This window comes from Pezoporus wallicus, unplaced genomic scaffold (genome assembly GCF_028554395.1).
Source record: "Pezoporus wallicus isolate ANWC-B61680 ecotype Strahan unplaced genomic scaffold, APGP_CSIRO_Pwel_v1 contig_6714, whole genome shotgun sequence".
Classification (NCBI taxonomy): Eukaryota; Metazoa; Chordata; class Aves; order Psittaciformes; family Psittacidae; genus Pezoporus; species Pezoporus wallicus.
Genome location: NW_026637486.1, coordinates 3,050,001 through 3,071,667, shown reverse-complemented (window position 1 = coordinate 3,071,667; position 21,667 = coordinate 3,050,001). Strand labels below are relative to the sequence as shown.

Here is a 21,667-nt window from a genome sequence, read left to right as displayed (position 1 = left end):
TTCTATGTTAATTTAAGTCACATGGGAATCAATCTCTGTGAATATATGAATCTATAACCTGAATATGCAACACTTTACTTCCTTTTTGTGTCTAGCTTTGGTAATAAGCCTGCTTCAGGCCCACTGTGATGGAACTGACAAAACTGATGTGTCATCTGACTTAATCATAAATGTCTGTCAGCAGATTTGCACTTCTTAACACAAGAAAACTCATGGAGAAGGGAAATCAAACCCTTCTGTAATGACCAGATGCTTTGTAGGATCACTAGTATGATTTCTGTCTTTCCTTCTTCAACCATTTATCTGCTCCATGCTACTCATACATGAGCAAACAACAAAGCTCTGATGGGACTGGTCTAACCTGTTCCAGTTTGGAAACTGTGCTGGACATTCAGGTGCGTATTTATATATATAGACACAGAGAGAGAGCCCTTGGAGTTATTTTATACACATACACCTCTGTATTTGCTTTTATCCATTGGTTATGTTTAACAGCTTTGTGCATAAACCGATTACCAAAGTTTGAGCATCACAGACCTTTTCAGATCAAAACTCTCATGCTCTCACTACACAAAAAAGGAATTGTTAATGATTTCTTTGCTTTTGCATCACTCCATCTTTATTCCCACTTCCATGCTCTCAAATCTTTTTTTTTCTATGATACATAAAGACCAGACCCTTCCTAGACAAGGCTGCTCTCTAGAAACTAAAACCTGAAGAAAGTCCTTCAAAAAGGTAACTAAGGTGCAGTTCAGTCTCACAGAAGAATGCAGTGTCTGGCAATTGTTAAGTTACTTTAATACACTCAGTAAAACAGTCTTCAGCACAAACACAAGAGTAACTGTGTCATGCTGCAGCTCTTTAGCAGCTGACGAAAACTTATGGCCTCCAGAGAAGCTCCAAGTCTGAACAGTTCAGGCAACGGCAAGAAGCCATTGTTGCCCCTTACAAGCAGGAAAAACTCCAACAAACAAACATTTTGAACACCACTTGCCCTTAAAAGCTAAGGCAACAATATTATTGCAGCATCCCCCATCAATATTATATCACTATTGCATATCACCGTTTCCTGAAGTTTGTCATGTTTAACTCCAATTTGTAACCCTTCCTTCAGGTGTGCACGTGGATGCAGGCTTTACTCAAGCTAAGGAGCAGATGATGTTGAAGAAACCCAGCTGTTACAGCTCCCCCACCCCATCTATTCCCGTGTGTCTGCTCTGTGTAACACAAATGCTCTTATGAGGTGGTTTTCCACTCAGTTCAGCCACGCTACGGAGTGGCAGAGGGGATGCAAGCAGGCAGCAGGAGAGCAAGCCCTGTATCTTGACTTACTACCATATAATTATCACAAGATTAGAAACACGCTGTCTTTCCCAATAAATAAGGCTTTTCTACAAGAGCTGAGCACTGACTACACTCCCTTTGATCACCATCTGCAGTACAACCCTGATTATTCCAACTTTACACGCTCTCAGTATTCCTACATTGATTTGCCTGCTCCTCCAGCTTTTCATTTAAGCAGCTTTCCTTTAACTGTTGCTCTCCCTTGCCTCAAACCAAGGCCTTGCCTGCATCCTTCTGGCCCTTTGCAGTTTAGGTCTCTTCTCTGCAGCTATTCTAGCATTTTCCTCAAATCGTGCATGTCCTTGAGCTGGAAAGGAATTTGCTCCCAGCACTATCTACTTTGGCACCAGCTGAACCAGGAAAAGATAACATAATTACATCTTTAAACAAGAAAATAACAGCAGAAAAGCTCAAAAATATTGGTTAGACCCAGTGCAGCCATTTAGCAAATTTTAACCTATCTCATTTATATTACCCCATCTGGAAACGGTTCTTCTGCCCAGGGCACAAGACAACCAAGGGATTACAAACTATTTACAAACAGTTCACTATTGACTAAAACAGCCGATTTTGAAACTAAGCATCAAAATGCAATGAAGCATGGCCTGGAACATAACATCATAAACCAAACAATTCCCCCACAACATCCAGGGTTAACCTTCTCCACCACCACTGGGATTATTTCCCGGAATCATGGCTTCCTTTACCTCTACATACTTCTCTCAGTAAATATTTCAGAAATTAGGGGGTTTTAAGGCTTAAGAATTGCTGTACACTTCCACAACACTGCTGTTAGCCGCATACGTCACCATCACCCATCACCAACTGCAAAGCAGACAGCAAAATTGCCCTGTGTTTTTTCTTCCTCTAGAATCATGGAATCCCAGACTGGTTTGGGTTGAAGGGACCTTAAAGCTCCTCCAGCTCCAAGCCCTGCCACGGGCAGGGACCCCTTCCACTAGAGCAGCTTGCTCCAAGCCCCTGTGTCCAACCTGGCCTTGAACACTGCCAGGGATGGGGCAGCCACAGCTTCTCTGGGCACCCTGTGCCAGCGCCTCAGCACCCTCACAGGGAAGAGCTTCTGCCTAAGAGCTCAGCTCAGTCTCCCCTCGGGCAGGTTCAAGCCATTCCCCTTGGCCTGTCCCTGCATCCCTTGTCCCAAGCCCCTCTCCAGCTTTCCTGCAGCCCCTTCAGGCACTGGAGCTGCTCTCAGGTCTCCCCTTCAGGAGCCTTCTCTTCTCCAGGCTGCCCCAGCCCAGCTCTCTCAGCCTGGCTCCAGAGCAGAGCTGCTCCAGCCCTCGCAGCAGCTCCATGTTCCCCTCTGCCCTCGCTCCAACAGCTCACTACAGAGGCACCACAACGGCACACGCAGCACCTCCCGGAACACCAACACTTCGGCGTTTTTAAGTCACACCGGAACGAGCGCGACCGCAGCTCTTACCCTCCACCAGCGAGCCCTCTCCTCAGCGCACCGGCACTCAGCACCCGCAGGGCAGCGGGGAGGCTTTAACCGAGCCGTTAACGACCCCAGAGCCCCTACGACCGCCGACGTGAGGCTCAAGGCTGCGGTTTCCACACGGAGCCGGCGGCTCCTCACCCGCTCCCCTCAGCCGCCGCCTCCCGCCACTGCCGCGGGTGCCCCGGATGTTGATGCGCGGGAGCCCGCCCTGACGGAAGCAGACGTGGCGGCGGCGCTGCCCGGCGCTCCCCTCGCTCCCTTCCCTCCCTCCTTCCTTCCCCGCCGGCCGGCATGAGGGACCGCCGGCACCGGCCGCCCGCCCCGGCGCTGCTCTGCGGGCTGCTGCCGGCCCTGGCGGCCGCCGTGGTGGCGGAGGGCGGCCGCGCTCTCCCTCAGCTCAGCGACGACATCCCCTTCAGGGTGAACTGGCCCGGCACCGAGTTCAGCCTGGTGGGTACCGCGGCGGGGGCCGGGGGGTGGCCGCTCACTGCTCCCTCAGCGGCTTTCTCCCGTGGGGAGCCGGGCGGCTGTAGCTGTTAACGGGGGGCGGTGGCTCCAGCGGCGGAGCCCTCGCGCTTGGCCGTTGGGTTTGAAGTCGTTCCGCTACAGAAGCGTTTCAGGTTGGGGTGAGCCCCACGTAGCCTTTGCTGGGGGGGTCCCTTAAGCATCTCCCTGCGTTTTGGCTGTGGTACACGGGTCCCAGGACAGAGGGTGAGCTCTGGGACTCGGGCCACGGCCTGAGCCTGTCAGCTGGGCAAATCCCAGGGGAACCTGCCCTGAAGATCAACATGGGAAAGGCTGCTGGAAAAGTGCGGTGGTTCTGGGGGTGTTGCTTTAGGAAACGGCCTTTATAACAGCAGGGATGTGGCAGGAGGCAGAGGGTGGAAGCAAAGGAGAAGGCAAGAAAAGCCTTCAGTCTTGTGGAGACCCAGGAAATACCCCAGACCGCTATGAATTAAGCGTACTGCTCGTCAGTTCTGGGCTGTTTCTAACAAGGAGCAGTAAAAGAGCCACCTGACTAATCCACAGGTCGGTTGTTTTCTCAGCCTACGACTGGTGTCCTGTACAAAGAGGATAACTACATTATAATGACCACTGTGGACAAAGAGAAGTATAAATGCCTGCTTCCGCTGATAGCAAGTGGCAATGAGGTAAGTTCAGTCAAGCCTTTATTGCAGTTATAAACTGCAGACAAGTCTTGACAGCATCTTTTCAGTTCCCCCCCTTCCCCCTGCCCCAGATCAGAAGAGCAGCATCTACAGCATCCCTCAGAGCTTCACAGTTTGTGGTAGATCATAGAATCATAGAATAGTCAGGGTTGGAAAGGACCTTAAGATCATCAAGTTCCAACCCCCCTGCCATGGGCAGGGACACCCTTCACTTTGTATTACATACTAGCTCTGTAATAAGTGGGGCCAGTCTGAATGCTTTGAAGTCCTTATTTGGCAACACGTGATTGCTATGTTCTGTGTATTGCTAGGATTGGGAAATGCTTGGTTTTTAAGTGCTGTTGTCAAATTCTAGGTCAGTAAATGGCTATAGAGGTTGTTAACATTGCTATCGTGATCACCCTATCTGTAAGTACTATCCCAGTAGTGGTTCTACCATTAGGGTCGTTGCTTCCTCAATTGGACGTCTGGATGCACAATTTGAGGTTTAAATTTAAAAAGAAATAAATGCCTTTGTTTGTACAGAAAATGTAGCTTGAGGAGGCCTTTGCTGGGGTTTATCATTGGTCGTTTATTCCTCCTGAGGTTCAGGTGTGAGAACTTGAACAGTTGAGCTGCACTCCTGTGATAGGACCTCCCACTTTGACACAGCCCTCGTCCTTTACGTGACTGACAGCACAGAGGGCTTCAGGCTAGGTGACAAGTCTTTAATACTCAAGAACTTGGAATGGAAGTCTCTTCAATAACGTGCGTGTTTCTAGAGCAAAAATGATGCAGAAATAAACTTTCACTGTATTAGTCATGCTTTTTTGATCCTTTTTTTAATTACATAAAAGCTGTGCGACGTCCCAGTTATGCTGCATCAGCATTGACTAACAAATGAGAAGCCTGTTGGTGCTGTTTGCCTGTGCACACCCCACCCTGCCACTGTGGACACAAGCAAGTGGAGAGTTCCTGCTCTTTCACCACTTCTAGGCCACAAAACTTTTCTGGTTTGACTACTTTATTTGTGACTTCCATTTGCCCCTTGTTATTAAATGATCTTTTTTTTTCCCCCCTAATCACCACACAGCTCCTTCAGGGCAGGAATTAATGAGGGCTTGTACCTTTCAATTTTGCAATAAGATTTTTGGTTTGTTTTTTTACTGTTTCAAATGAATATTAACTAAACTAACCAAAGTACTGTTAATTTTAATGTAATGAAATACCCTTCTATTATAGGAAGAAGAAAAAGACTATAAAGGTCCTACTCCAGGAGAATTATTGGAACCACTTTTTAAGCAAAGTAGCTGCTCATACAGGGTATGTTACTTCTGTGTTGATAATTCAAATGCTAATCAAAAGTTTACAATCCAGTCCATTTCAAGGTTTAGCATATTAAACTGTTTGGATAAATATGTCTTAGACTTCAGGTACTAATTCAGTCTAAAATAAGACCTCTACCGCTTTATGAATCTCTTAATATGCTGATAAAAAAAAAGTCTGTATAATTGAAGATGTCAGCGTTCAAATAAATGGCGTTCATCTATGAGCAATCTCGAACATGGATTTAAAATACTTCCTTCCAGGAATCAAGCCATATAATGTGTGAAAACCTAATGAAAAGTGTTAGAAAACCAAACCAAACATGCTTCTAAATACTCTGAAAGTTTTCTAGCTTTCCATCAACTGTCATCCCCCTTTAAGACTCATGTCTTACATTAAAGAATAAGCTTAATACCAAGGCAACGTGGTACAGAGACCATGAAAGTGGCTGAATTACACCTATGTGTAATCCCACACAAGTCCTTAACGATGGGAGAGTGCGTCAAGCATAGTTGGTAAACAGCCTGTATCAATGACAGTTGTCAAAACCAGGCTGCGTGGAGTCACTGCAGCTTAGCCCCAGTGGTTTAGGGGAAAACTGAGTCTTTACATCTTATTTAACTATTTTCCTTCATTTTTTATCTGTATGAAAGTCAAGGAAGCTGCCCAGTGTATTTATTTGTAACACCAAAATGCTTGGAGAACACTGAGACCATTCCTTGTGCTATTGTTTTGGAGGGTGCCCAAGGCCATCTGCTTGGGCTGTGTTTCGTTGCTGCAAAAGCCAGAATTTTGGGAGAATCTGGAGTCGGGGAGGATGTATCTAAACAGAAATCTGTTTATTTTAAGATTGAATCTTACTGGACATATGAAGTCTGCCATGGTAAACACATCCGCCAGTACCACGAGGAGAAGGAAACAGGACAGGTAGGCTTCTGCACATTGAGTAATCTCAAATTATGCCCTTTTCCACTGGCATGTTCATGCTTAACTCCTCTTGAAGACTTGAATTCCTGTACACCTGAAAAAGGATGGAAATTGGTAACTGTGATCTCTTTTAACTCCTTTTGATTGTAGAAAATAAACATCCAAGAATACTATCTGGGGAATATGATGATGAAGAGCCCATTATCAGAACCAGGTTTGTCTTGAGTTATTTTATTTTGCTGATGCTTATTAATTGTTGGGGTTTAATTATTACTACCTGAGGAACAGGCTGTGCAAAACTGACTCCCAGTGCAATAGCATAGAATATTGTAGATTACATGTTACAAAATGTATTATTATAGTGAATGCCTTTTAGCACCTCACATTCCGTTCATCCTGTCAGTTTTGCCATGCTAATTGATTAGATTGGAACTGTATGATCCTTAAGGTCCCTTCCAAACCTAATCATTGTATAATTCTATGATAAGATGCATAAATCTGCAATTATTAGTGTCAGGGAAAGAAAATACATAATATAAGAGATGGAATCAGTATGTGACAGACCAGACTTTGGTAATACAGCCTGTTGCCACTCTTTTTGGGTGGGGAGAAGTGTCTTTCAAACTGTAGCAGAGGGCAGAGTACGTAGCACATCTTGGCTTCTGCTTTTCTGTAGTAACACATTGTCTGCAAACCTTGGAACTGTTTGAGAGTGTTTTTTTAGGGATCCTGCTGTAGATCTTTAGAAATACTGAAATGGGAGTTTGGTGGGAATTAGGTAGCTGAGCCCCAAACTCAAACTGTAGTTTAGAGTAACTAATTTTCTGAGCAGTTGTATTTTTTTTGCCTGTAAATAATAGTAGATGTTGGAAGTTCTGTGGTTGTATCTGCCAATATTTGCCTTCTGGGTGAGCACTTTGGTGGTGTATTAGTCCAGAGAACTCTCAAAAATCCAAAGAGTAAGCATTCATTCATCAGTGATGATACGAACAGTAGAAAAAAGCATCATCTAGGTTGGTGGTTTTTAATTCTAGGTATGTAAAAGGTGGCACCACGTTTTTCTGTTCCTGCAAGAGATTAACATGAATGCCTCAAACTTGGAAGGGATTTAGTACCTTTAATCCCATTCCTTCACATTCCTGCCTGCAGCCTTCAGCTGGGGATCTTAGTCCTGAAAAGAAACACAGCTTCAGAAACTGCATTGCTTGGCATTTCTTTACTACTGAGTTGCTTGGTTTTGCTGCTGTTAATCCTGTGCAGAGATGCCTAATTCCCCCTAGATGTACGGAAAACATTGTTTAATTTGAGATCCCAGTTGTTTTGTGGGGCTGGGTGCTGAAGTTAAGTGTGATGATATACTTCAAGTCATCATATCTGAGTCTTTTAGGATGTTGACCCTCTGTACTTTCTGCTTAGGTGGCAGACTATTCTTTTTATGCTTCCTACATAGCAATTCACACTACTCTTAAAAAATAGATGGTTTCTCAAACCACTGTGAGCTGATATGCAGGAGTGTGAGACAGTAAATTTGGACCAGCTGAATGGGTGATGGCAAAGCAGAGTGGCCTTTTGCTCACCTAACTCTGAATGGAGTCTTGAAGCAGTTTGGAAGGCTGAGGGACCTGGGGTGGTTTAGCCTGGAGAAGAGAATGCTCAGGGGGTATCTTACTGCTCCCTACAACTGCCTGACAGGAGGATGGAGCCAAGAGGGGCTGGGCTCTGCTCCCAAGGAACAAGGGATGGGACAAGAGGAAATGGCCTCAAGCTGCACCAGGGCAGGTTTAGATGGAGCTGAGGAACAATTCCTGCCCCAGAGGGTGTTCAGGCATTGGAACAGGCTGCCCAGGGCAGGGCTGCAGTCACCATCCCTGCAAGTGTTCACAGCCCCGTGGAGACGAGGCCTCAGTGCCATGGGTTAGTGGTGGCCTTGGCAGTGCTGGGGAAGGGTTGGACTGGATGAGCTTGAAGGGCTTTTCCAGCCTGGTTGATTCTATGATCCTCACCTGTGACAGCTTGCAACCCCAGCCCTGTAAGGATGTTTACTCTCAGCATCATTAGTCTGGCATGAAGTCCGGCCCCACTTCTTCCTAGGAGTGTATCCTCTGAGGCTGGCTAGTGGGTGAGCTGAAGAACTTGCCTGTTTACTGTCCCAGCCTGTAATCCACTCACCTTGAGCTGCCCCTCAAAGAACAGCAGTAGTGAGTGATGTATTCTCCTGCCCTGACTGGCCTTCCTCTGATGCTAGGGCTGGATTTGGTCTGTCCTATACACTCAAAAGTGTTTTAAGACAATGCTAGTTCCTATTGTGTTCTGTTTGCTCTGGACCCCAGATCACTGTTTATTTCCTTTCTTTCCTCTTTTGCACCTGCAAGTTCATGAAATTGACTCTTGTCAGCATCTACACGAAGTACCAGCAAATACACACACCATACAAACTTCTGTGTATGTAATTGCATTTTATTTCAAGTTCACAGATTTTATGCTTACCTCATTCTTAATTATTCCCTAGATCAAGAAGAGAAAGAAAATCTCAAAGACAGTGCAAAAGAGGCAAGTGAAAACCATCTATTTTAACTTTTGCCATCAATAGTGGAGGCAATTTATATGTGATGGGATTAATGTTACAAGTTCCCTTCCAAATTGAGAATCAAAAAATGAAGCTCTGTTCCTGAGCTGCACTCTTCTCATTTTGATTCTCAGTCCCAGCTCAGGAAGCTATGTAGTCTAGTTAGTCAATCTTCTTTCCCTTCTACTTATTTACCTTAAAATTATGCTAATCTTAAACTTAAATGTGATGAATTATGTACTCTTCTACTCTGAAGACAATACACATAACCACAAATCCACATTATGGTCTAGTAACAGTTTTCCAGTTCCCTTAACGACACTTTTGTGCATTTTGGGTACAGAAAAAAAAACATTAACAAAATCCTACAGCACAAAATCCCTAAGAGATTTCTTAGCTGACTTGACCCTTCCCATAAAACTTTCTGCTTCCCTTTTCCATTAGAGAACTTTGCTGTGTGTTTAGGCCCCAAAATTCAGTTCTGAGTCACTAACTTGATAGCAAAACAATGGAAGTACCTGAAGCACATTGGAGTTTGGAATTTGCAGTAGCAGATCTGACCTGTGGACACACACCCCCCCCTACCTTATTGCCAGTTATCCTTCCTTTTAAATCTTAAATCAATTTTTAGTCTACATGTCCCTTGCAGTGCTGATTTACATAGCACAGAGTGGTGGTTCTGCAGAGGATCTTAGAAAATACACATGCCAGATAAGTTGGTGGAGCAGAACCAAGTCAGAATGTGGCCCGTTGTCATGGCAGTGGCAGTTATGCCTCTTGGAAATTCAAACTAAGTTCCTTGTAAGGTGAATTATTTTTTCTTTCAGAGGAAATTGTCTTTTACTGGCACTGACAGTTTTTCTGATATACAAACACTGTCTTGGTTTCAGTCCATAAAGAATTTAGCCATAATTTGCATGGGTCCTCTAGTCAGGAAGGGGAAAGAACACATAACAGACAACACAGCTGGGTGGTGCTTCAAGCAACTGCCACAACTAGAGGTGTATCTTAAGTCCTACTGTGTGCCTTTCAGTTGTGTGCAAACCACAGCTGTCTGCATTCAGATTTCTTGAAGTTACCCTCAATGAAATGTGTAGGCATAATTCTTCTATTTTTAAGGAAAAAACAGTTGTTTCATTGAGAAAGACAGAAAGGGAAGGCCCTGGTACCTTTTTTCTCAACTCTTTTGTAGACAAACAGAATGTATTTTCATTTCCCACCTTTGAATATTGAAGTATAGAGTTGATAAGTGACTGGAAGCCAAGAAGCACCTGAGCAGTTGAGCTGCTGGCATGTTCATTCTTTAACCTCATGAATGTCTCATCATTTCATTCATGATGGAGCAATTTGAGGAGAGAATCAGTAGCCTGTGACAGGGTAGTGTGGTTTGAAAAGCAGAATAAGTAGGTACAGAAGGGTCTCAGGTCCTCAGCTTAGTGTCCTGACCACAGAAGGCACCACCACCTTTTAGCACAAAGCCTGATTTGTCACGCACTGCAAACCTATACTAGCTCAAGCAACACAGGTAGGAAAAGGTCTAGTCTGTGAGTTCCAGCATGGCTTTTGCACAAGCAGAACTTTTGGTACCCAGGAACTTCAGCTGCTTCCAAGTTAGGAACCCAGAAAGGGATTTTTATCAGTTTGGGGAATTAATTTCTTTAAGTAGAAGCTGGATGAAACAGGAAGGGACAAGTCTGAAGAGAGCTTGTTGTACACACTTTTGGTTTGTATATATCATTAACTTTGTTAGCCACAATAACAGCTGGTGTGGGATACTCTGGATATGGAACAGCCCAGGCTGGGAATGCCAAAAGGTGTAGTGCAGGCATCACTTTGCAGGGGTGTTTTAGAGTCTACAAGCCCTGGCACTGAAGTGAAGGTAATGGGCCTGGTCAGACCTGAGCTGAGTCTGGCAGAGCTACTGTCATCCCCTTGTCTCCTGCAGGGTGAACATAGCTGGCTTGGTGCTCTTCCAAAACACTGCACACAGCTGGCAAGCTGACTTAGAACTGAAACATCAGGCAGCCCATGCAGAGAAACCACCTGCTTTTGTAACCAAAACTCATGTGTGGCTCAGTGCATTTGTGCAGGGTATGGAGGTAATAAACCAGAGCATATTTGCATGTTGCAGAAACACCAAGTGACTACACAGAGGCTGTTTTCAATGCTGTAATGCCCGCTCTGCAGAGTGTAAGCATATCTTTTGTTTCAGAAGAGTCAAAGGAGCTTTGTTCATCCTCTTAATTTTTCACTTTCTTTCACCTAGATACCTACCAAAAACATAGAAGGGCAAATGACCCCGTACTACCCTGTAGAAATGGGAAACGGCACACCTTGTAGCTTGAGACAAAACCTGCCCAGGTCAAGCACAGTGATGTACATCTGTCACCCAGAAGCTAAACATGAGATCCTTTCAGTAGCAGAAGTTACCACCTGTGAATATGAAGTGGTTATACTGACACCTCTGCTCTGCAGCCACCCTAAATACAGGTACAGTATCTAATTTTGGCTACCCCCACTTCAAATTGTCATCAGGTGCCACACATGTATGTGCTTATGTAAGTCATACCCAGCTGTGGTTTCTGGTACAGAGCTGTGACACTTGTATGTACTTTGGCAAGGCTTCTTAAGTTTTCAGGTTAAATTGCATGACCTTTGCAGTTTGTAAGTCTCTAATGCCTGATCTCACATGAGAAACAGATGGGAAGTACAGCTATTTCCAGCAGGTAAGTTCCTAGCCCTGGCGCTGGGGAAACGCAAACTAGGACATTAAGGCTGCAGGCAGATTAACAACAGCCTGTCTCCTCTTAGCTCATGACTTCAAGGTCTGGGGGATCATCTTCATGGTATTTAAAGAATGCAGATTGCATCAGTGTGTTATTTTGAGTATAGACTTCATCTTCCATAATTCCAGAAAACAAAAGTATAGTCTTCAGGCGTAACCTTGATGTTATTTTAGCAGTAGTCCCAACTTAAGGAACTCCCATCTGTCTCTGTCCTGCTTTACTGCCTTCAGCTGTGAAGTCATTTTCATATGAAACATTCACAATTTCAGTGTTATTTTCCAAAATGAAGCTTAGGATTTCCCCTCCTGCCCCCAAATTGTGCCATGCACCTATGGGATACATTTAGTCTCAGTCATATGGATTCTTGTCTGTTCAAGTGGTGTAAGAGTGAATCTGGCATACAAATGAAGGGGGAAATAGTGGCAGGAGTTCTGAATTTCCCATGCACGCAGATGTTAGAACAAGGGAGGATTTAATCACTGCTCTGAAATAGGCGAGAGAGTCTAAAGGACAAAATCCTCAATCATGCATTTAATAAACACTTGCTGTTGGAGTAAATAAGTTATGCTATTAAATATGCAGTCTTGGTTGTACATTCTCTCATGAAGATGGGTTTGGTAACATTTTGTCTGCTGTGCTTCTCTATTACACTGTTACCTGTTTACTCTGACTCTTTTAAGCCTCTGTATGAGCCCCAAACTAGAAAGTGCAGAGGCAGATTGTTCTGTTGTTTGATAAGGATAAATCTTGAGCTGCTCCCTCCTCCCAAAGGGCAGGCAGGGAAAGCTTCCTGGCCACTAGCAGGAAATACTTAAAATAAACATAAAGGTCTTTGTTATCCCACTTTATCGTCTCCATTAAATAAAGATGGGTGGAGATGGCAGGCTGGAAGTGCTGCTCAGCTGAGAAAGCAACAAACCAACCTCACGTTAAATTAAGAGCACTTTTCCTGTCATGTGTACCTTAAACAGCACAGAGCAGTACTTCAGCCACCAGTGCTCTTCCCATTATCTTACCCAATAATGGGCTTGCATTAACTGAGCAGAAGTATTTCCATTAGCTCTTCTCTTGGTACAATTTGAGGGGTTTTTAAATTGGTGGGAATTGGGGACAAGGAGGAAGGCAGTGAAAGGTAGTATTTGTCTGCTCTGACTATTAGTGCTGTTTAAATAAAATTGAGATAAAGCCAGGCTGCTTTGGTACAGGGCTTGTTTAATCTAGAGTGCAGATGTAATTTATGGAATGTTTTAAGGTTCTTTTAACTGCAGTGGTGATTATTACACAACTAGTGCTGTGTACTACAGCCTCTTCCTAGGAGGACATCACCAGAGGCCACCTTGTTCCTGGAGTAGTATCTGCATGTTTGGTTTGTAAATAAGCTTTCTCTAAAAAGGCCCTTTTCAACAGGAGGAGCAGGGAAAGCTGCACAAATGCTTTGTTTGTCATTGTGGTTCTCATTGTGATGTTCACTTTACTATTTTCTGTTAAGGCTTATTTGGTGCTTTAATGAGGCCTTCATGTAAACTGAGAAGAAACCTGTGTTGACTCTGCTTCATCTCTTACTTTTTCTTTCCTGAAATAAGCTACTTTTTGCAGACATAGAACCCCAGACTGGTTTGGTTTGGAAGGGACCTTAAAGCTCCAGCTTCAACCCCCTGCCATGGGCAGGGACACCTTCCACTAGAGCAGCTTGCTCTAAGCCCCTGTGTCCAACCTGGCCTTGAACACCGCCAGGGATGGGGCATGAAGAGAGTGGTAAAGGAATAACGGATGTATGTGCACTAAGAAAAGCCATACATGTCAGGCACTACAAGAATGTATGATTTAATGATACAGGAACTGCATCTATCAGGTTTAACCTTTGCTGTTTCCTGGTTTCTGAGAGTTTTGTGTGGCCTTGACACTACATTCATAGTTCATGTATAATGCAGTTTTCCTTTTAATACGCAGCTTTTCCCTTTGATGAGGAGGGGTTTGATCACATTTCCAGTCATCTGGCAGCATTAGGAGTGAGACTAAACTGGGCGAAAAGCATATTCACATCAGTTATAAGAACAGGGTAGCTTTGGCTGAGACAGTGCAAGTACAAGAAGGAAAATACGCACCTCAGCCAGAAACTTAGAGCAGTAAAATAGTGTGTCTTGTCTTTAAGGCATGGTAAGTGATGTTTGGCTCACTTGTTTGGACAGGTTCAGGGCCTCTCCTGTGAATGACATCTTCTGCCAGTCTCTGCCAGGATCCCCACTTAAGCCCCATAATCTGGAACAGCTGGAGAAACAGCAAGAAATGATGAAGATGCCTTTTAGAAAGGTTAAGGAGGTAGGATTTGTTTCACTTTAATAGAAAATACTTATTTTCCATGCTGTAACACCCACAACTTTCACTTCCATGGAGTAAATTCTGTTACCCAGCTTTGTAAGACCATGTCAGTCTTTGTTGAAGTCATCTGTAAGTTACCTTGTTTGGAATGAAAACAAAGCAAGAAAGTTTGGGCTACTGATTTAAAACTTTTTGTAGCCTACAGTTTACAGATGTGTGAAGTCTTTGAATTTGGCTCTTTTTTTCTCAGCTATGCTAAAGACAGTGAAAACAATGACAAAATGCTTTCATACTTATTCCTACAGTCACCCCACTTAGTATTAAGTAACTTCACTTAATTATTATGACTTTGCAAGGGCCTTATGAAATCTAAATGGGTGTTTTTTGTGTAAAATTCCATTTCAGGAAGAAATGCAGTCAACAAAAGAAGAGAAATTTTCTTCCATTCACAAGCCTGTTGCTGTTGGTAGCCATCAACTGTTAACTGTGGGAACAACCCACATCTCCAAACTGACTGATGAGCAGCTTATAAAGGAATTTCTGAGTGGTTCTTACTGCTTCCATGGGGTGAGAAATAAGCTACATAAAATCAAATAGCTACTCCTTAATTGCACAAACTGGTTTATGTATTTCATTTCTCCATGAGCTGTGATAGCTGCTTTCTGATACAGCTAATACTTACCTCTCCCTGCATTGATATCGGGAAGGCTTATGTGCCAGGAAGGTATCTTTAACCTTTCTGTTGAAATTCAGTTTATCTGAACAATCATAAATAAATAGAATATTTATAAATTGAATAGAATCACAGTGAAATTAAAGTAGCTCCTGAGAATTGATTTGGTTAAGGAGAAGGAAAAAAACTTCTCATCAGACTTACTGAGCAGAGCAAAGGCATCTGAGGTTGTGCTATCTTTCAAAGAGGAAAGTATTTCTTTAAAAGATAAACAGGGAGTACACAACTAGTTTAAGGAATTTAGTCATATGTGGCTCTTCAGGTTTAAACTTGGCTTAAACTCACTTATTCCACCTCTGATACACTTCCCTGTATCAGTCTGATAAGAGATTCCCTCTCAGTGCCAATCTTGAATCAACACATCTAATTAACAGATGTGAAAGTTGAGAGCTAAAATCAACAGTGGTTTAGGGTCCGGAGGGAAGTGGACGTGGCTCTTTTGGGGCATTTTATCTGGTTTGTGGGTTTTTGCTTTGTTTTAACACTGAGATTATCCCTCTCCCCAGGGTGTTGGCTGGTGGAAGTATGAATTCTGCTACGGCAAATACGTTCATCAGTATCATGAGGTATGTTTAAACAGTTGCATGTTCTGCCACTAGATGGCTGTGGGGAATAAGGGGTTAGAGAATCTGCACTCTGGAAAAAAACAGCATCCTGTTCTTGGGTGATTTAAGTTGGATTTCGGGAAAGACATCCTCTGTGTGCTGCCTATGTTTATGCAGGGGGATGTAGGTACCGTGTCAGACAGAGCTGACATTCTACACATCATTTACAATATGCTTGCTGCTAAATACGCCATACAAGGTATAATTATCAGCTTCCCCTTTTGTAGGACAAGGAAACTGGCAAGACTTCCGTGGTGGTGGGTACGTGGAACAAGGAGGAACACATTGAGTGGGCCAGGAAGAACGCTGCTAGAACATATCATCTCCAGGAAGACGGCACACAGACAGTTCGGTATGGGTACCACCACCACCATCACTGCCCCCATGTTTGCCATAGAGAGGAATAATCATCAGGGCCACTTCTGCAGCGTGTGAATGTTCAGTTCACAAATAGCTACAACTGTCAGGAGCAGTGTGTATAGGTATTTGGTTTATTATTATTTCCCCCTAATGAGCATGCAACATCAGAAAAGGTAATTCAACCCTTGGGATGTGACACAGAGAAAAATCTCCCAAGAGTGAACAACTATTTGCTTCTGCAGTCACTGAAATACAGTGTGTTACTACTTTGGTTTGTATATTTGAGTTAAATAGAATCACAGAGCGGTTTAGGCTGGGAGGGACCTTGAAGCTTCTCCAGTTCCAACCCCTGCCATGGGCAGGGACACCTTCCACTAGAGCAGCTTGCTCCAAGCCCCCTGTATTTGAAGAATGATGAGATATGCATCACACAAGTTAGCTACCTGCTTAAGAACTGCGTGTACTATTTCCAAACATTTTCATTCCCATCTTTTGTGGCAGGATGGTGTCTCATTTCTATGGAAATGGAGATGTTTGTGACTTGACAGACAAGCCAAGGCAGGTGACTGTGAAATTGAAGTAAGTTCACTTTCTCAGTAAGCTGATGTTTTGCGTCTCTGCTCTCTGTGTCAGAGGGGGCAGCCTCTGCCGTCTGCAGAAAGCAATGACTGTCAACTTCCTAAAAATGCTAGAGGGAAATACATGGTTTAGTTCTGTGTTTCTTGGACACTAAACACCACAACATTTCCTTTCTGTTTTCAGATGTAAAGAATCCGATTCCCCTCACGCCGTGACCATATACATGTTAGAGCCTCATTCTTGCCAATACATCCTTGGGGTAAGAAGAAACATGGGGAAATCCCTATGATCAGGTGCCACCTGGCAGAGAGTATCTCCAGGTGTATGTTTGAAATGGTTCCTTCCTCCTACTGACTCTTCCCAAGACATTCCCAGAGTATGAGTAGTGTACTTCAGCCCATATACATGACATCTAAGCAAGTACTGCTTTTTGTTCAGTTGCACCTGCTTGGAGAAAGGAGGGTCACTGTTAATTACACTAATTACACTGAGTATGCTGTGGGAGTCATACCCAAAAGTAGAAAGCACTTACTCGGGGTTAGAGAGTGCTGCTCTAGAACCGTGCCTACGGCGGTCTGTCTTCATTGATCTCCTGCTCTGTTGTAAAACAGAACCCCAGCCTGGTTTGTGTTGGAAGGGACCTTAAAGCTCCTCCAGCTCCAACCCTTGCCACGGGCAGGGACCCCTTCCACTAGAGCAGCTTGCTCCAAGCCCTTGTGTCCAACCTGGCCTTGAACACTGCCAGGGATGGGGCAGCCACAGCTTCTCTGGGCACCCTGTGCCAGCGCCTCAGCACCCTCACAGGGAAGAGCTTCTACCTAAGAGCTCATCTCAGTCTCCCCTCTGGCAGGTTCAAGCCATTCCCCTTGGCCTGTCCCTACAGGCCCTTGTCCCAAGCCCCTCTCCAGCTTTCCTGCAGCCCCTTCAGGCACTGGAGGTACAATTTCATAGTCTTTACTGTTTCAATCTCTTCCACCCAAGGTGGAGTCTCCCGTCATCTGTAAGATTCTGGACACAGCAGACGAGCACGGGCTCCTCTCGGTGCCCAGCTGAGGAGCAGCAGAGCCCCTGCACAAGCCATACCTGTCACCACGGCCACCGGCGGCTCCCCCTTCACATCCCCCTGCGAGACGGTGCCAGCCAAGAGCAGCTTCAGCCTCACCAGCAGAACCCTGGCAGAGGAGGGACTCACGAACCACTTTGTGTATAACTATGTGTATATAAGAGGTTATCGATAAACTTTTAATGATTAAAATCTTGTCTTGCACTTCCTCTTTGACTTGTGTGTGGCACCTTCTGCAGCCGGCGGCGTCATCACTGAGGTGTAAGTTACCAGCTTTAAAAAGGCAAAAGGAACACGGCCCAGCTTCAGGGGAGAAGTTCAACTGCCAAGAGAATGCAAAGCAAAAGCAACGCTTCACCCAGGAGCCTTCAGCAGCTGCTGCAACACTGACTATTGTTCTGCTGCCGCTGCTTGTCCAGACACAGCGTTACCTCAGTTTGACTGCTTGGAAATGTGTTCTCCTGTTGCCTTATCCCTTCAAGTGTTATTTTTTCCTCCCAGCCTGGGATATTTTCTGATATTAACACTGCAGGGTTCATCTTACTGTATTTATTTTGCTGGACATTCTTACTGCCATCGCTGAGACTTGCTGTTGTGCTGCTAAGGACTCTAAGGTATGACACGAGTGATCAACAACCAGCAGTTTGTGTAGCAGAGCTGTCAATACGAGCCAGACCTCTGCACTCTCCTTGTCTGTATTCAGCCATGTGTGGCATTTGTGTGTCTGAGCAGTTTCCTTCTCAACAATGACTCCTCAGTGCCTCCACCTGCCTCCTGATGGACCTTTTCTGTCTTCTGGTACACACCAGCCATGCCAGTAAGAGATTTGGTGCAGACACGTGAAGTTTTAGTCTGCTGCCACCACACGTCCCTGGAAGTAAGGTGAAATGCCACTTAGATTCCCACTATCCTTTTAAAATAGCTGCTTTCAAAGTAAGTTTGCTCATCACTGGTTTGTAGCCAACACCCCCTCGAGGCTCCTTCCCTCAGAAGAGCCCAGGGCTGGCCCAGTGCACCATTTACCAGGTGGGACCTTGATCCCTTCCTTTGTGGCTGAGTAACTTCAAACCAGACACACCCCAGCCCCTCCACACTGAGCAGGCGAGAGACACCGTGTGTCCTCCAGTGCCCTGTGCTGAGCAGTGCTGGAGGAAGGCCAGAAATGGCAAGTTCACAGCTGAGAGTGGTGACTGAGTGCTTGCTCTTAGTAACAACTTCCACCTGGCAGTGTTCAAGGCCAGGTTGGACACAGGGGCTTGGAGCAAGCTGCTCTAGTGGAAGGGGTCCCTGCCCGTGGCAGGGGTTGGAGCTGGAGGAGCTTTAAGGTCCCATCCTGCCCAAAACCAGGCTGGGATTCAGTGATGTCACTGAGCGTGTGAGCCCGCTACATTTCCTCTTTCTCTCAACCATTGTGCAAGGTACAGGAGTTTCCTAACCCATCTCAGACGGAAATCCGCCAACCCTTTGGCATATGACTTGGTTCATAGCACCCAAAATAGCAACTTAAGCTGCTGGCCTGTTGCAATAGAACCCATTTTATTGCCTCATAGGCTAGAAAACCAAAAGAGCAGCGGCAGGCTGTGATGCCATTTAAACTCCAAGTCATTGCTCCTGATGCTACCCTCATTTCTCCTGGCTTAGCAATGTGAGAGTGGAAACTGGCAAAGGGGGGGAAGAGTCTTCTAGACATAGCTTTTGACTCTGGAAGAGGCTTCTACACAGATTACCCCCCCACCATATTCTTGTCAAGCATTAGATAAACAAGCAAAATGTGATATAAGTTTTAATGCTGTTTTTTAGCCAATAGCTTCAGAAAAGAGGTGACATTAAAAGCCATGTCCTCCAGGCTTCAGCTCTTTAACTTAGTTGCCCTCAAGCTCTTTTCCTTGCCTGACCAGCCGCCTGCACCAACCTTCTCATGGAGCCTCCAGCAGCAACAGGTATGAATGTGGGTCCTGGACTGACCACAGTTTGGCTTTGGCCACACTCAAGTGACATGCCCAGCCTGTGGAGCTTTGGGACAGGCTCCTCCCATGCTGCCTACTCAGGTGAGCACAGCAGCAGCACTTTTCCCCCTCCCTCAGCTGGGCTGCCACAGGACACAGAGGCACAGCATGGGCTGGTGTCAGACTGCCCCTGCACCCATGGGGCTTGGTCATGTTAAAGGGGAGAGCAACCACACACTGAAGCTTCCCGTGCACCCTCAGCTGAGGTGATCAGAGCAGAGGGACAGATCAGAATAGTTCTTGTGCAGTGCAATGAATCCCACTCCCGGTGCAGGAGGGAAGTCCCCAGTGCCAAGGGGAAGCACAGCCTCTGACTAAGTGGCCACAGCACCTCGATGTGCCACTAATGCCAACTTCTGACGTTTTCTGAGCAAACCACGCTGCTGCCAAACCCTGGAATGTGTGTCCACCTCCGTGTTCCCCAGCCTCTGCTTCCCCTTGCACAGGAAGCCACATAGAATGGTTTGTGTTGAAGGGACCTTAAAGCTCCTCCAGCTCCAAGCCCTGCCACGGGCAGGGACCCCTTCCACTAGAGCTGCCCCCTGAAGCCCCCTTTAACATGCTGATGATGTTCCTGCCCTGTGTCTGAGCTACCCACAAGCATACAAATGCACAATGATCAGCACGTGCTTTTCTATTCCACCCTCTCCCACCTTTCCCTAACTAACAGCTGATTCGGGAGAGAACCACTGAGGCAGGGCTGTGAGGGGAGACACAGGCAAAACCCACAGCGCACAACGGCCCATAGTTGATAGCGCTTGGAATAAGTCATTCCAACACAATTCTGTGTTCTAACACATTCAGATCTAGAACAAATGCACAACTGAGAGTAACTCTGGGCTTCAACCCTCTCCCAGACAAGCCCCAAGGCGCAGGAAGCTGTTGGCACCAAACCCAGGGAAAACCAAGCCTCTCCAGGTATGTGGGGAGCACAGAGCAGGACTGGAGGGCTGCAGGTCTCGGTGCTTGGGTGTAAGCCTGCAGTGAGCTGCAGGTTGGCTTCCCAGCCTCACAGATAGCATCGCTTCCATGCTCATTTTCAGAATCAGCAACATGGGAGATGATGTGAGAGGCAGGTGGCAAACTCGCAGTGATGGGACAGATACCATCTGCAATTAGGCATTGAAATGACATCAAATGCAAGTGGGACAGTGAAACACGCTGCTTATCTAAGATACTACCTCGATGAGAAGAGTTCCAAGAATGAGCTGGTTTAGATCCTGCAGCAGGGGAAGAACAAACATGAATTACGAGCGCCTAAACCCCCTAACTCACCTGCACAGGAATGCTTCAAACCCACCTGTGGGCTCCTCCAACACAACCCAAAGCAGCACAAATGGGACTGAATACCCAAAACTGAAATCAGTGTTCTGTGAGTCCTGCTGTTGTTGCCACGTCTTTACTTGCATTTCCACTCAGCCACTGCTCTAATACTGCAGTTGTAGACTCCACAGAGCAGGGATCCATCCCAGAGCTCATGCTTCCCTGTCATTCCAACTCACAGATGATGAATTAGCTGCAAGAGTGGATCAAAAAGCAGAGCACTTGTGCAAGAAACCAGCACAGCTGATGGACGCGGCTGAGAGGAGGCAGGGGCTCAGCATGCAAAGTGAGTCCATCCCTGGAAAGTTTCACTTAACTGAAAGGGTGAAACAAGATCATGGAATGGGTTGGGTTGAAGGGACCTCAGAGCTCCTCCAGCTCCAACCCCTGCCACAGGCAGGGACCCCTTCCACTGGAGCAGCTTGCTCCAAGCCCCTGTGTCCAACCTGGCCTTGAGCACTGCCAGGGATGGGGCATGCTCAGTCTCTGAAAGGCTTCCTCAAGTAGGGAAATCCAGGCTGTTATTCCCTCTCCCTGGGCAGAGGCCGACATCTCCTGCTCACAAACATCTGCAGAGATGTACAGATGTGACTTGAAGTTTTCACCCGGCACTCAAGTCTAAGCCCGCCTGAAGAAGGGAAGCTCCTTCGAGGCCTGGGCTCCTGAATGCTGATGCTCATCCCCTCTGGACTGGAGCAGGTTCAGCTCTCCTCCCTTAAATACATTTCCAGCCCTCCCAGAACACATTCCCTGCAGAGGGATAGTGCACAAGAGGAACATGAGCCGCTTCAGGAATGAAACCTCCTTTTTGAGGCCTTGTGGGGAACCGCAGCCTTGCCGTGGCTCTGCTCCCGGCTGCACTGCGTGTCCTTTCCCTGCTCACTCACATGGACCTTCCTCTTCCTCCACAATCCCAAAGTAAGAGGTTGCCTCCAAAGCCCAGGAGAATAAATGAATAGCCAGCACACACGCTGGAGGAGGCAGAAGCTGGAATGATGCCGTGGTCATGGCATAACCATCCCTGCACTGAAAAGGCTCTTTTCCACTTTGCCACTTCCAGCTGTGCTTTACCCTCAGAACCAGCCGCAGATGTGGTCTGAGGGGCCCTGTGCCTCTTCCCAAA

The 21,667-nt window shown here is 45.9% G+C and overlaps 3 protein-coding genes across 3 annotated transcripts in view; 2 read left to right on the top strand and 1 right to left on the bottom strand.

The window, feature by feature from the left end:
- The window catches only part of ASB3 (ankyrin repeat and SOCS box containing 3), a 28,736-nt gene extending 25,859 nt beyond the window's left edge, over positions 1–2,877 (bottom strand). The window contains exon 1 of the mRNA XM_057405842.1: positions 2,786–2,877. The gene's annotated coding sequence lies outside the window, so the exon portion shown is untranslated. The remainder of the gene's footprint in view (positions 1–2,785) is intronic.
- The window catches only part of NPHP1 (nephrocystin 1), a 180,991-nt gene that overhangs the window by 47,913 nt on the left and 111,411 nt on the right, over positions 1–21,667 (top strand). The gene's annotated exons all lie outside the window — the stretch shown is intronic.
- ERLEC1 (endoplasmic reticulum lectin 1) lies at positions 3,029–17,424 on the top strand. Its single transcript, XM_057405856.1, has 14 exons — positions 3,029–3,253; positions 3,850–3,954; positions 5,194–5,274; positions 6,127–6,204; positions 6,355–6,418; positions 8,714–8,754; positions 11,037–11,260; positions 13,746–13,875; positions 14,281–14,442; positions 15,115–15,174; positions 15,441–15,565; positions 16,075–16,152; positions 16,336–16,411; positions 17,134–17,424. Exons 1-14 carry the CDS (start codon positions 3,095–3,097, stop codon positions 17,203–17,205), a joined length of 1,455 nt encoding a protein of 484 aa, XP_057261839.1. The 5' UTR covers positions 3,029–3,094; the 3' UTR covers positions 17,206–17,424.

Bases quoted from the DNA above. Each gene is read 5' to 3' on its own strand.
- ERLEC1 (XM_057405856.1), top strand. From the start codon at position 3,095: ATGAGGGACCGCCGGCACCGGCCGCCCGCCCCGGCGCTGCTCTGCGGG. The intron at 11,261-13,745 runs GTACAGTATCTA...TTGTTTGGACAG, and splicing joins TGCAGCCACCCTAAATACAG to GTTCAGGGCCTCTCCTGTGA. The intron at 15,566-16,074 runs GTATGGGTACCA...CTTTTGTGGCAG, and splicing joins GACGGCACACAGACAGTTCG to GATGGTGTCTCATTTCTATG.